Raw genomic sequence first — 13,057 nt, 5'->3', positions numbered from 1 at the left:
CCGCAGTCGGGCCAGAACTAGCAGCTCCCTGTACCCCAGGCCTGGGAACGGCCGGATAACAAAGTCCTGTAAGGTCCCTTTTCCTCATTAGAGAAGTTATCTAAACGGCATGTGGGTAAACTTTTTAAATGCCCTGCAATTTCTTGGCCAGCGCCGTTTATGGGTTTAGGTCTATCAACCATCGCGCTTCCCAGCATTGTCCTCAGAGCGGAGCAAGGACTCAGCGGCCTGGGGCCAGGGGCCAGGCTTAATGCTGTCACTTCTTCACGGTCACAGAGAAAGAGATGAGAGTGTGGACAGACCAGCCAAGGGCGGCGCCCCCGGGGGCCACCGCGCAGCAGGCTGGCCGACCCCGCGGATTCCGCTCACCCTCGACCTACGGTGCACAGTCAGGCCAAGGCTGGCTGAGCGTGTCCTGCGCGGGGGGCAGTGCTCTTGGTCACAGCAAGATGGGGACGCCTTGCGAGCCCCGGCACGACCTTAAGGGGGCAAGTCTGGAGTGGCCGTGGCAGAAACAGGGGGCCCTGCTGGAGGCTGGCCCCAAGTCCGTGCACACCTCCCGCTCAGCACCTACCACGCTCTCGTGGCCCCCGAGCGCCCTTACGTGTCTGAGCCCACCACCACCTTGGCAAACCCCCTGCTCCTGCCTGCAGGAGGGTGCAGTCTCCGTCAGAGGACGCGCTGGGGACCCCACAGAATGTACGTCCGAGTGGCCACTAGGCTGCTCCGTGATCCTCAGAATTCAGGATGACAATTTACGGAGCCGTTCTCTGAGGGGCGGGGATCTGGGTGGTTTGCAAACGCTCCCCCTTCAGGAACGGGGTCCCTGCACGTCTCTGTGTCCGTGAGCCGGAACCCTTGACAGGCGCTGGGCCGGGCCTTCCCCACCGGGGCTCCTCCCGGGACCCTGTGGCTGGCGCCCCCAGAAGCAGGAGGGAAGGTGGCCTCGTGGGGCGGGTGCCGCGCGGACCATGGGGGGTCGGACTTCCCTGCAGGATGTAGACGTAAGGACCAGAGAGAGATAAGGGGAGACAGACACACACAGAGAGTGAGACACACAGAGAGACAGAGAGAGGGAGAGACAGAGAGACACCAAGCAGAGAAATAGACAGAGAGAGACATACAGCGAGACAGAGACAGAGACAGAGAGGCTGACAGACACAGAGAAAAGGAATGGGGGCGAGGGGAGGGAAGAAAACACAAAGCACTAGGGTTTCGTCCACCAGGGAACACCCACGGTCGTGTCCGGGGCGTGTCTGCCTCTGTCATTGTGGTCGAGGAGGAGAGGTGATGAAGCGTCAACAGTGTGTGGGGGGGAGCAGGAGAGACCCCGAGACACGGAAGTGCGACAGGAAGGGAGCCCGTGGGCGTGGACGTCGGCCAGGAGGCTGAGCAGCTCCAGCTCTCCACGCGGGCTTCTGTGCTCACCGCTGTCCACGCTCGTCCGCCACCGTGCTGTCTGCGGTGCTGCTTACGGAGGAAGCTAAGTCAGCTTCCACCCGAAGTCAGCGGGTAAGAGGAGCAATGCTTCCACGTGGAGCAGAGACTGAATTCGAACTGCTCCTTGCAGCTGAGGGTCAAGGGTTCAGGTGCACACGTGTGGATGCGTGTGCACAGGTGTGTGGGGGGGTAGGTTTGGACATGTGTGCATACATGTGGGTGTGTGTACAAGGGAGTGGGTGTGTGCACGGGTGGGTGTGATGTGTGTGGCTATGTGTACCTGAGTGTGGATGTGTGTGCATGCGTGTGGCCGTGTGTACCTAGTGGGCACGTATGTGGGTGTGCTCACATGTGGATGGCTGTGAATGTAACGTGGCCAGGGTATGATCTGGAAACCACTTCCCAGCTTCCTTTCCCACCCTGGGCAGCAGCGTGTGTCTTGGGGGCTGCCTTACCCCCTGCCTGCCTGCCGACACCTTCCCTCACTCTTGTGCACTGGAAAAGCAGCAAGGAGCCACGGCCGGGCCCCGGCGGGAAGGGGAGAGCCTCGGGGGCAGACACACACATGCTCCTCAGTGTGATGCCTCTGTCCACCCTTTGGGGAAAGAGGAGCGCACAGAAATTCATGGCCTTCACACCTTTTCCAACAGACTTGACTTGGGCGTGTGGGTGAAGAGAAACAGCAACACCCTGCCACGGAAACAGGTAGTCCAGGCGGTGAGCCCTACCTTGCTGGATCACCCGCAAAGGAGACATGTCCGTCCAGCCCCATGACTGAGGTCCCGGGACTCCCAGCAGAGGCTGGCCTTGTCCCTGGGTGGCCCAGGGATGCTGGCTGTGCCCATAGGTTCTGGATGGTGCCCGGGAGGGGGCTGGGCTGCAGGTGACAGTGGCTGGTAGGAGCTCTGAGTCAGAGGCGTGCTCCCCAGTGGGTCAGGGTTTGTTCGCATGGCTCTCGAGTACAGGCTCAGGGACCTCCACGGGTTCCTCACCCCCACACACGGGCAGCCAGGAGGCCCAGGGCACCGCGGCCCCAGGGGGTTCCCGCTGCTCACCAGGCCCCCTCCTTCCACACGCCTGCACCTGCGACGTAGCCACACCACTCAGGGACAGCTTGCAGACGGGGACTCGCCTTGGCCCACGGACAGTGAGCCCCAGGTGGGTCAGGGACAGAGAGGACGGAGCCCTAAGTCAGCATGAAGACACACGGCAGGGGTTGGGACAGCACCTTCCCTTCATCGTAAGGTGGCAGTGACTGAGAGCCCGAGGCCTCCAGGCGGCAGGCGCACCTGGAGCCACCAAGGTGTGACCCTGGGATGAGCGGAGCACCAGGAGACGAAAGGCAGGGCCGGAGGGGCGCAGAGGGTCACGCGGAGGGGCCGCCCTCCACTGGCCGCGGAGATGAGTGGCCGAAGCGCGTGGGGAGCCCCGAGCCAGGCGGGAAGAGCACAGGAGGACGCTCCCTTACCTGGATGGGCCGGTGACCTGGAGAAGGCTCCGCGCACCTGCACACAAAGACCAGAGGGTCAGACACGGCGGGGCAGCCGCTGGCAGAAAGCTCTAGTCCGACCCCAGACAGAGCGGCTCGGAGACGTTACCTGGAAATCCCAAAAGATCAGTAGCAGCCAGGGGTGCCCGCCCCAGAGCAGCCCCCTCATGGCTGCCCGGAGGTCAGGGCGCCACCTGAGCCCTGGTCCTGAGGGTCTGCCGCCCAGCGCGTGCCCTAACTTTCACTTCCCCAGGAAAGGGACATTTTCACAGGTTCCGGAAAGAAAAGATCTGCTTCTCCTTAGTGTGTGGAACGCAGCCGTCCTGAGAGCTCACGGGCGTCTCTCCCTTGTGCTGAGAATGTTCGGGGCCCGGCGTCCCGGGAGGGCAGCCCCCAGCTGTGAACGGCCGCCGTTCACAGAGCCCCGCGGGGCCGTCCACCACCGTCAGGCTGGCCTGGCTCTCAAGAGTCTCGGTCTGTCTCCATCCGGGCTTGGCGATCAGACCCCTCGCTCCTTCCCTGAAGTGGGCACAGCGAGAAGACCCTCAGGGGCGCCCGGTCCTGGCGCTCCTGCCCAGCCCGGCCCGTGTGTGCGCTGACTCAGCCCGACACCCCGCCGGCCCCAGCTCTGGGTGGAGAGGCAATGATGTCAGGCTCTCTCCTCAAACTTTGTTCTGGTCGGCTTCTCTATTTATACCCCTTGCTGCCGCGTCCTTCCTGGGTCCTAACACCGGGCTGTTGAGAACAACTGGCCGACCAGACAGCACGGGCGTCCGCAGAGATCAGATGCTTCCCGCCAGCACCCTCCAGGGCAGAGCGAATGTTCCTAACGAGAAATCAGACAACAAACCATGAACTGTGTTGACAGCTGAGCCTTTTTTGTCCAAAGGAAGAAAGAAGGTGATACACAGATGCCAAAGGAAAATAAACCACACCCACGTGCCCCCAGAGAAGTGCTGACCACATGTTTCTCCTTAACCCTTTCAGAGGCAGGTGAAAGCCATGGGATTATTTACAGGGTCCTCGGTGGAATCACGCCAAACCCCATATCCGCCGGCGTCCAGGATCCTGCTCTCCGGGGGGTAACAGAGTCAAACCCTGAGCCTCAGTTTACTCAAGACTGAATGTTTATCCAATCTACCCCAAGTCCACGCTCACGCGCACACACGCTCACACACACGTGCTCGCACTCACATGTTCACACACGCACGCATGTGCTCAGGCTCACACTCTCGTGCACGTACTCGCACACACACTCACACGCTCAGAGACACTCGCACATGCTCACGCTCACACGTCCATGTTCATGCTCACACAGGCTCACAGGCACTGCTCCACTCACACATGTTCACACTCACTCACACGATCACAGTCAGCGCTGTAGTTTGCTCTGCAGTCTGACCCCCGCTCGCCTCGCTGAGCCGTCTCCAGCATCTGTGAGCTGTGTGCTCTCAGGCAACTTACTGACCCTCCCTGTGCTTCTGACTCCTTGTCTCAGGGATGGAGGCCGCAGTTCCTACCCCGCCGGGTTGTAAGGAGAAATGAGGTGATGCATTCGAGGCCCCAAGGCCGTGCTTGGGGACTATGTAACACTCCATAACGCTCGCCAGGAGAAAATGTCACTCAGTAAATGCCGGCCACAATGCTGACTCTAAAGTAGACAAGAACACCCATGCAATGTTAGCCAAGAGCATCGTCTCCTCCGTCCTGACTTTAAATGGAATAAAGTCCTGAATCCAAGCACTTCCTAAAGAGGATACGAAAATGCCTTCCAGTCTCCATGGGAAAGGGAAAAACCCAAACAGGACGTCAAACGGGAGGTGTCTGTAACACGGGCGGCAGCGCCCTGGCCTCCGAGGGCCGCCAGCCCCGAGCCTTCCCACGTGGCTGCAGAAGGTTCCAGATCACTGCTGGGAGCAGTGCCTCCCTCAGGCACCGGCGAGCCCTGAGCTGCAGTACTTGGGCGTTTAAACAGCGCCTTGACCCGGTTGCCTGGGCTGACCGCCGAGGAAGAGCCACTTACCGCCCATGTCCTCGGGGTCGGCAGGCTGCCTCCACAGGGACGCGGTGGCGCGGGCGCTCCTCCCCGGACTTCGCTGAACACCGCTCAACGGACCTCTCTCTGTGCCAACCTCTCCCGTTTCCACGGCTGAACAAAGCCAGGATGTGCCCCTTTTAATCTCGGAAGTGCCGTCAGATCCGTCAGATCACGGAGGCACCCAGCTCCATGGCAGTAATAAACACTGCAGCTAAAGCCGATCGGGCGGCCTGCCCCCAGGTGTCTACACTCACCAGGGACTGGTGTCGGATCCGAACCCCAGACCACGTGCTTGTGCTAATTCACATCACCTGTCCCACGTCTCCTCCCAGTGTTGAGATGAGCCCACCTTCACCCAAAGCGGCGTTTCCGGGGCCGTGCAGACTTGGAGGTGGCGCAGGCGGGCTCAGGGCCAGGGCCGCAGCACGGTGGGCCCCGGGGAGGCTCGGGCCGTTCCCGGACAGCGTCCTGGCCCCAGGACTCCTGCCCTGACGCCCTCCCTGCTCATTTCCTCCCCGTCACTTCTCCCTGCCTGATGTCTTTACACTTTCAGCCCCCATTCCCCTGCCGTCGGTGTCTCCCCACCGCAGTGCAAGCCCCGTGGGAGCAGGGACGTCCTTCCGCATCCTCAGCCTCGGGAACAGGGCTCAGCACTTTCCCTTGGTTTTGCCGAGCTGCCAGACACCCTGCTGCGCCGTCTAAGTCCAGGGTGTACGCATGCTGGCTTGACTCACATGTAAAATGACCATCTCTCTTCTAGAGACACACACAAAGGGAAGGAAAAACAGTGTTCCTTCCTCGTCCTGAGAATGTTTAGGGTCTGCTCACCACGACGATCCCATAAAGCACATGGTAGTGTCACCACACGGAGCGCGCGTCCCCGGAGCTTCTCTGTCTCACACATGCGGACCGTGTGAGCACCTTCCTCCACTCCTCCTCCGCATCCCATCACCTCTGGTAGCCCCTACACCTGATCCTTGTTCCAGGAGTTTGGGGCTTTGTTCTGAGTCCCCCGTAAGGGAGATCGTACGGCATTTGACTCATTTCACCCCGCATAACGCTTGTCGGCTGAGCAATGTTGCATCGCATCTATACCCCACATCTTCTGGACCCGTTCGCCCACTGATGGACACATACCCCACATCTTCTGGACCCGTTCGCCCACTGATGGACACAGGCTGGCTCTGCGTCTCGGCCATGGTATGTAACACTGTAATGAACATGGGGATGCAGATGTCTTTTTGACACAGAGTTCTTGTTTCCTTGGGATGTATTCCCAGAAATAGAATCGCTGGATCATATAGCCTAGTACTTAATAGGTATTCAATATTAATATTTTCTGAATGAGTGCCTGTGTGTTTGACTTAAAAGAAAAATTTTGTCATACTTTGGTAAAAGTATATCAGGTTTGTATTGACATAGACGTTAATTAAATGTTTTCAATGGGACCTTAACATCCCTGATATGTAGAATCTAAATATACTCGTAGAAACATGGTAGAATGGGTTTGGCAGGGGCCAAAGATGAGTAAGGTCTGAGGACCTACTGTGCGACATGGTGACTATAGTTGATAATAGCATGTGGTGTAATTGAAATTTGCTACAAGAGTAGAACTTAAGTGTTCTCACCAAAAAATACATAAATAAACAAATAAGCAAATAAGCCAGGTGTGAGGTGATGGACAGGTTAATTAATTATTGTGAGAATCCCTTCGTCTATATATGTATCAAACACGTATGTTATCCAATCATCACTTCATATACTTTAAATATAACCATCTTATTTGTTGATTATACCTTAATAAAGCTGAAAAGAGAAGAGAAAGAAACGACCCTAAGTCCTCACCAGGCTCTATATTCAGTAAGTGTTTCCAGGGATGAAGCAGAGCGTGATGTCGGCTGAGGTGGAGACATAACTGGGTGGCTTACGCAGGGACGGCAGGTGCCAAGTGGACACGTGTCCTCGTGCCTGCAGGAGGACAGCCTGGGACCTCACGAAGCGCATGAGAAGCTGCGCAGATGCTTAGGTTGGAAAGTCTGTGCAGACTGCTAGTTCTTAACACTCGTTCTCGTCACCCCCTAACGGCCCCTCCCACAGCCACACTGCCTTCCAGAAACCAGCAGACCTGTGAGAAGCTGCCTGAGCTGCACGTGTCCCATGTGGCTGGACTCGGCCACGTGTTAGGGTGTGCAGGCAGCACACGGGTGCTGTAGAAACTGAGGGGGTTAGAGAGCTGGGGGTGAACTCAGCCAGGATGTGGCCCGCAGGAGTCAGGGAATTCTTCCTCTTAAGGGAATGAAGAACATTCTGGAAAAAGCTATGAAATGGGCTAGCACCTGGATGCAGCATGGGATGCATCACAGCACGGACATACGGTGTTCCTGCTGGTCCAGGTCCTGGCCCCTTCTGTTGACAAAAGCAATTGTCAATTGTGTCTTCTTCTGCAGAACACTTTCTTCACCGCCCACGTGCTCCCATTGGGACTGCGGGTACCTTCACAGCACCTCCATGCCCCGGGCCCTGTGACTGTCTGCGGGTGTGCAGGGGACCTACCTGATACACTGGTGCCTTCCCTGGGACAGATACCCACCTTGGGAGAGAAGGCTCTCCTCCCCCACTGGAGCTGCTAACCCAGAACGACCTTAAATTATGGTTGTTGATACCCATTTTTTTCTCACTACAAAGGAAAGAATTACCAACAGTAGAAAAAACTGGGCAAACTGAAAAATGGGCAAGGGAGAGATTTGACGGCATCAGCTGAGCCCCTGGATCCTGCTACACCTAAAGCCAGTTCACTGACAGGCACCAGTAAATGCACATTTGGGATCAAGAAGCTACGAGCTTGGTTTCTGTCCCTTGCAATTAAGAGTCCTGGCCAATTTGAGAAACCGCAGTAATTTGGCATTCAACCAAATGCGGGTACAAGAGGGAAAGTGGCAGGAGCTGGGGCTGGAGGGAAGAGATTCTCCACCTTGCTGGCCTGGGTCCTGCACGCCTCCCCTTCACCTCCCAGCCTCGCTTGTTGGTCCCACCATGTTCAGACGATCCGCGCCACACTGGCTTCCAGCAGCCTCACTCCCAACAGCGATCCTCCTGTGGCCCGCATGGGCTTCTCCCCCCGACCCCCCGCCAAGCACAGGCCTAAGCACGCAGAAGTGGGGGTGCTTAATGAGCACCGCTGAGCAGGGAGTACAGACCCATCGGATAAACATGGCCCCTTCCTTCCAGTCTAGTGTAGCAGCTCAAGTCACCTTGAACTGACAACCCCACATGCCTGCTTACTCCCCCTATAACGCCTTTGCCCCTGGAATCACACACCCAAGTACACACACACATAAGTCTCTGCCTCAGGCTCTGCTTCCAGAGAACCAGGGATAAGACCATCCACCGGGCATGTTGGTCCCGTGGTTTCAGGCATCAAGAGTCAGTGACAACTCTGCTTTGATGCACATGTGGGAACTTTGGGGGATAAAGAAACTTTAGTTGGTGAGGAGTATTTCCAGCAGGAAGATGCGTGGCAGACATTGCTAATGGCCCTTTTCCTCCTTCATTCTCTCTATGCAGAATCCCAAGTGTATTTGATCAATCCAAGTGTATTTGAGCTCAGTTAAAAATGATCACTTCCCACAGATGGCCAACAGACACTTGAGAAGATGCTCAACATCACTCATCATCAGGGAAATACAAGTCAAAACCACCATGAGATACCACCTCACACCTGTCAGGATGGCTAAAATCAACATTTCAAGAAACAACAGGTGTTTCTCCACAGATGCGGAGAAAGGGGAACCCTCTCACACCGTTGGTGGGAACGCAAGCTGGGGCAGCTGCTCTGGAAAACAGTATGGAGGCTCCTCAAAAGGTTAAAAGTAGAATTACCCTTCCAATCTAACAATCACACTACTAGGTACTTACCCAAAGAATACAAAGATACGAATTCAAAGGGATACATGCACCCTGATGTCTAGAGCAGCATTATTTACAATAGCCAAATCATGGAAATGGTGTCCAGCGACAGATGAGTGGATAGAAAAGATGTGATTCACACACACACACACGATGGAATATTACTCAGCCATGAAAAAGAATGAAATCTTGCCATTTGCAATGACGTGGATGGAGCTAGAGAGTGTAATGCTGAGTGAAATAAGTCAATCAGAGAAAGACAAATACCAGATAATCTCACTCATGTGGAACTTAAGAAACAAAACAGATGAGCAAGGGAAAAGATTCTTGGTGGAGGGTAGCTGACAAAAAGACTGGTAACTACAGAGAACACACTGCTGGTCCCCAGAGGGGCTGGTCCCCATGGGGTATTGGGGGATGGGGTATTGGGGGATGGGGATGAAGGGGTGTACCCGTCGTGATGAGCACTGGGTCGTATATGGAAGTATTGTATTGCTATATCATACATCTGAAACTAATATAACACTGTATGTTAACTAACTGGAATTAAAATAAAAACTTTAAAAACTGTTTTAAATAAATAAATAAAGGGAGGTTTGGAAGTTGGGGAAAAAAATGATCTCTTCCATTCCAGCCAGGGTGGCCATGTGATTACACACAGCAAGACGCAGACGGAAGGGTCTGGCACAGGCTTCTGAGGAAAAGCTTTGAGAGGCCAGTCCCTTTGGATCTTTGCTCTTCCTGAAGTCTTCTGACCTTGACCCTTTATTCTGGCTGGAATATGGCAGTGGTAAATAGAGGTGGAGCGGCTCTCAGGCTATCATGGGAATGGAAACCACAAGCTTTTCATCCTAGGACGTAGAAAGCTGGAAAGAGCATCACCCTCCACAATCAGAACAGCCCCCCTAATCTACAAAATTGTCACTTTTCCCAAACCCCATCAGTGAGCAGAGGTTCAGGGAGACTCCCTAGCCTGAAATCTAAGGAAAGAGGGGACATGAGCATTGGCTTGCATGTGGCAGGGTGCAGGAGGAACATGGAGCCCCAGCAGGTGAGAAGAATGCAGTGAAAGACTTGGCGGGGTGCAGGCTGGTGTGAGAGCCAGGCCCCTGGCAGCTATAGGCAAAGGGGAGCACACACCCCCTCTCAGGCTCTTCTCTGTGACTTGGCAGACACTCCAAGGAAAGACGGGAGGCAACTCTCAGAGGGGCACACGCACCACCATGCAGAGGCAGGAAGCCTGCCTTGACCCTTCTCCCCAAGGAACAAAGTCCTTAAGTCTCTGAGAGAAGGACAGCTAATGCTGCACCCCCAGGGCACAGGGGAAAAACCTCTGCAGCTGGAGAAAGGCAGAAGACACGAGCCCCCAAGACACCAAAACACAGGGCCACCGGGGCTGCAGTTGTATCAGGAAAACAATTCCTGCACACACACACCCCACCTCATACCAGACTAGCCAGCAGCAGCATCCTGGTCATGGGAGAGGCCAGAGCCCAAGGAGAGACACTCTGACGTCCTGGCACATGAGGAAGGCGTGAAGCCAAAGTGGAGCAGGAACAGGGAGTCACCCCCTCTGCCAAACCAAGGCCCACCCCAGAGCAAGGCTGTGCCGGAGGGATCGAGCCAGCCCTGCAGTGAAGGTGACACAGCAGGAGAGCCCAAACCCAGCTCCCCTCCAGACTAACACACACATGCACAGGTATGTGCACATACCCCCACATATATACACATCCATGTGCACACACCTATGCGTGTGTACACAAACAATGACATGCACATGCATGCGTGCAAACACCCATGCACACGCACCATCATGCACACACCTACACCCGTGCACACGCACCATCATGCACACACCTACACCCGTGCACACGCATGTGTGTGCATATTCATTCTTGCATGTGTCTACATATACATGTGTGTGCATGTACGCATGTGAACACATGCGTACATGCACATGCATGCATGATCACACATACAAATGGATTAGCAGAAAACAGCTCTTCCCATGCCCCAGCATGAATACCATGCACCTCAGTCTCCATGGTCTTACATGTGATGCCCGGCACTCATTCTAAAATAATGACACACGCAACAAAAAAGAAAAACCAACACACCATCCAGAGACAAAGCAATTACAATTACAAGACAGAAAATTTTGAATAACTGTGACCACCACAATCAATGCTTTAGTGGAAAAGGAGGACAACAGTCCTGGGCAAATGGAAATTATAGGAAGGAATACATATTTCAAGCAGAAGTGGTATCACTGAAAATAAAATTGGTAACAGAACAAGCACTCCTTTGAGCTCATCAGGAGACTCGATGCAGTCAGGGAAACGGCCAGTGAACCTTATGATAGGCCAGTAAAAATTACCCAGACTGATGCACAAAGTGAAAATTAAAAGAATAATTTTTAAAAATAGCATGAAGGAGCAATGTCATAGTATCAAATAATCTAACACTTGTATAATTGAAATTCCAGAAGTAGAAGTGTGAAAAGGAGACCAAAAAATGTTTGAAGAGAAAACGGCCAAGAATGTTCAGAAATAACTAACTACATTCAGTTACAGACCCAAGAAGCTCAGGCAATCCCAAACCAGACAAATACCTCACACCACACACACAGCCCTAGACACATGATCATCAGACTTCAAGAAATCAGACATAAAGGAGAGATGGTGAAGGCAGAGGCGGGTAAGTGCATACAGAGGAGCAGAGATGAGAGTTACAGTGGGCTTCCTGTCAGGAAGGACGACGCAGGGACGTATCTGATGCACGGGGTGCAGGGATGGGGGGCTGGCTGCCCAGAGCTGAGCAGCCGGCAACTGTGCATCCAGCTTCTCTAGCTATGCCTCTGTCTGTATCTACACGTAGTACCATCTTTCAAAATGAAGGGGAGGGCACGGAATGGAGGGTGAGGAGTGACTCCCCGTGGGCATAGAATTTCATCGGCGGGGGGATGAAAATGCTCTGAAATTAAATAGTGGTGATGGTCGTACTTGTGAATACACTCAAGAATGTGCTGGTGAGTATGCTCGTGAATACACTTGTGAGTATACTTGCAAATACACTCATGAATGCACTTGTGAATATAGTCGTGAATACACTCGTGAATGTAGTCACGAACACTTGTGAATGCACTCATGAATATACTCGTGAATATACTTGTGACTACACTCATAAATATGCTTTTGAATGTACTCATGAATACACTCGTAAATACACTGATGAGTAAGTAGACTTGTGAATACACTGGTAAATGCACTTATGAATATACTTGTGAATATACCTGTGAATATACTAAATATTGTGAGTATACTAAATATCACTGAACTTTATGAATATTGTGAATATACTAAAATCACTGAATTTTACATTTTAATATACATGCTGCTGAACCGAGCTGACTTTTGCATTTTAAAATGAATTTAAATTTAAAGTGAATTTTATGGTATGTTGATTATATCTCAATAAAAAATGAAAGTGAAATAAACACTTTTTTAGATGAACACAAGCTGGGAGAACCCATTACCAGAAGACCAGCACAACAAGGAACGTAAAAGAATTCCTTAGGCAGAACAACATGACATGAGACAAACCTGGGTCTACAGGAAGAAATGAAGATATCCAGAAAGGGTTACAGTTTATCTGAGTAGGAAAGGAACTTCCTCTCATTTGTGATTGCTATAAAATGAAGAACGACTAAAGGAGGGGTGACTGGGTGGCCCAGTCGTTAAGCGTCTGCCTTCAGCTCAGGTCATGATCCCGGGGTCCTGGGATCGAGCCCCGCATCGGGCTCCCTGCTCAGCGGGAAGCCTGCTTCTCCCTCTCCCACTCCCCCTGCTTGTGTTCCCTCTCTCGCTGTCTCTCTCTCTGTCAAATAAATAAATAAAATCTTAAAAAAAAAAACAAAGGAAAAAGAATAGAATGTGCTTTGGGTTGATAGCATAGGTAAACATAAAGTGCAGGAAAAAATCACAAAGGCCAGGAGGGAGAAGGCGGGAGTATAAGCTACGAGGCGCGTACACTCCACAAGTGGTCCACGATTATGGAACGTAGTACGTGATTATTTAAAGAGATATATCTTATGCTAGTCAGTGAAAAGCCATTTAGTAAACCTTAGGGCAACCACTGGGGGAAAACATGTTATAGAGCTATAAATAATAAGCTAATAATAAAGC

At 53.2% G+C, this 13,057-nt stretch overlaps 1 protein-coding gene across 4 annotated transcripts in view; it reads right to left on the bottom strand.

Moving 5' to 3' along the window:
• The window catches only part of ADGRD1 (adhesion G protein-coupled receptor D1), a 126,751-nt gene extending 121,718 nt beyond the window's left edge, over positions 1 to 5,033 (bottom strand). For 2 of the 4 annotated variants that reach the window (XM_073888841.1, XM_025858627.2), the window contains exons 1-2: positions 3,039 to 3,595; positions 2,909 to 2,945 (exon numbers count right to left, since the gene is read on the bottom strand). In XM_073888841.1, coding sequence (XP_073744942.1) covers positions 2,909 to 2,945; positions 3,039 to 3,098 — 97 coding nt within the window. In that variant the 5' untranslated portion in view covers positions 3,099 to 3,595. Of the gene's footprint in view, positions 1 to 2,908; positions 2,946 to 3,038; positions 3,596 to 3,626; positions 3,761 to 4,952 lie in introns of those variants that run through there. The other 2 variants (XM_073888842.1, XM_073888843.1) reach the window with 2 other exon arrangements.
• Positions 5,034 to 13,057: the final 8,024 nt, after the last annotated feature.

The sequence above is a fragment of the Callorhinus ursinus genome, unplaced genomic scaffold, assembly GCF_003265705.2.
Source record: "Callorhinus ursinus isolate GAN/ISIS: 27379988/994484 unplaced genomic scaffold, GSC_fseal_2.0 scaffold97, whole genome shotgun sequence".
Classification (NCBI taxonomy): Eukaryota; Metazoa; Chordata; class Mammalia; order Carnivora; family Otariidae; genus Callorhinus; species Callorhinus ursinus.
Note: the sequence above shows the minus strand (reverse complement) of the source record. Positions and strands in the feature narration are given on the sequence as shown.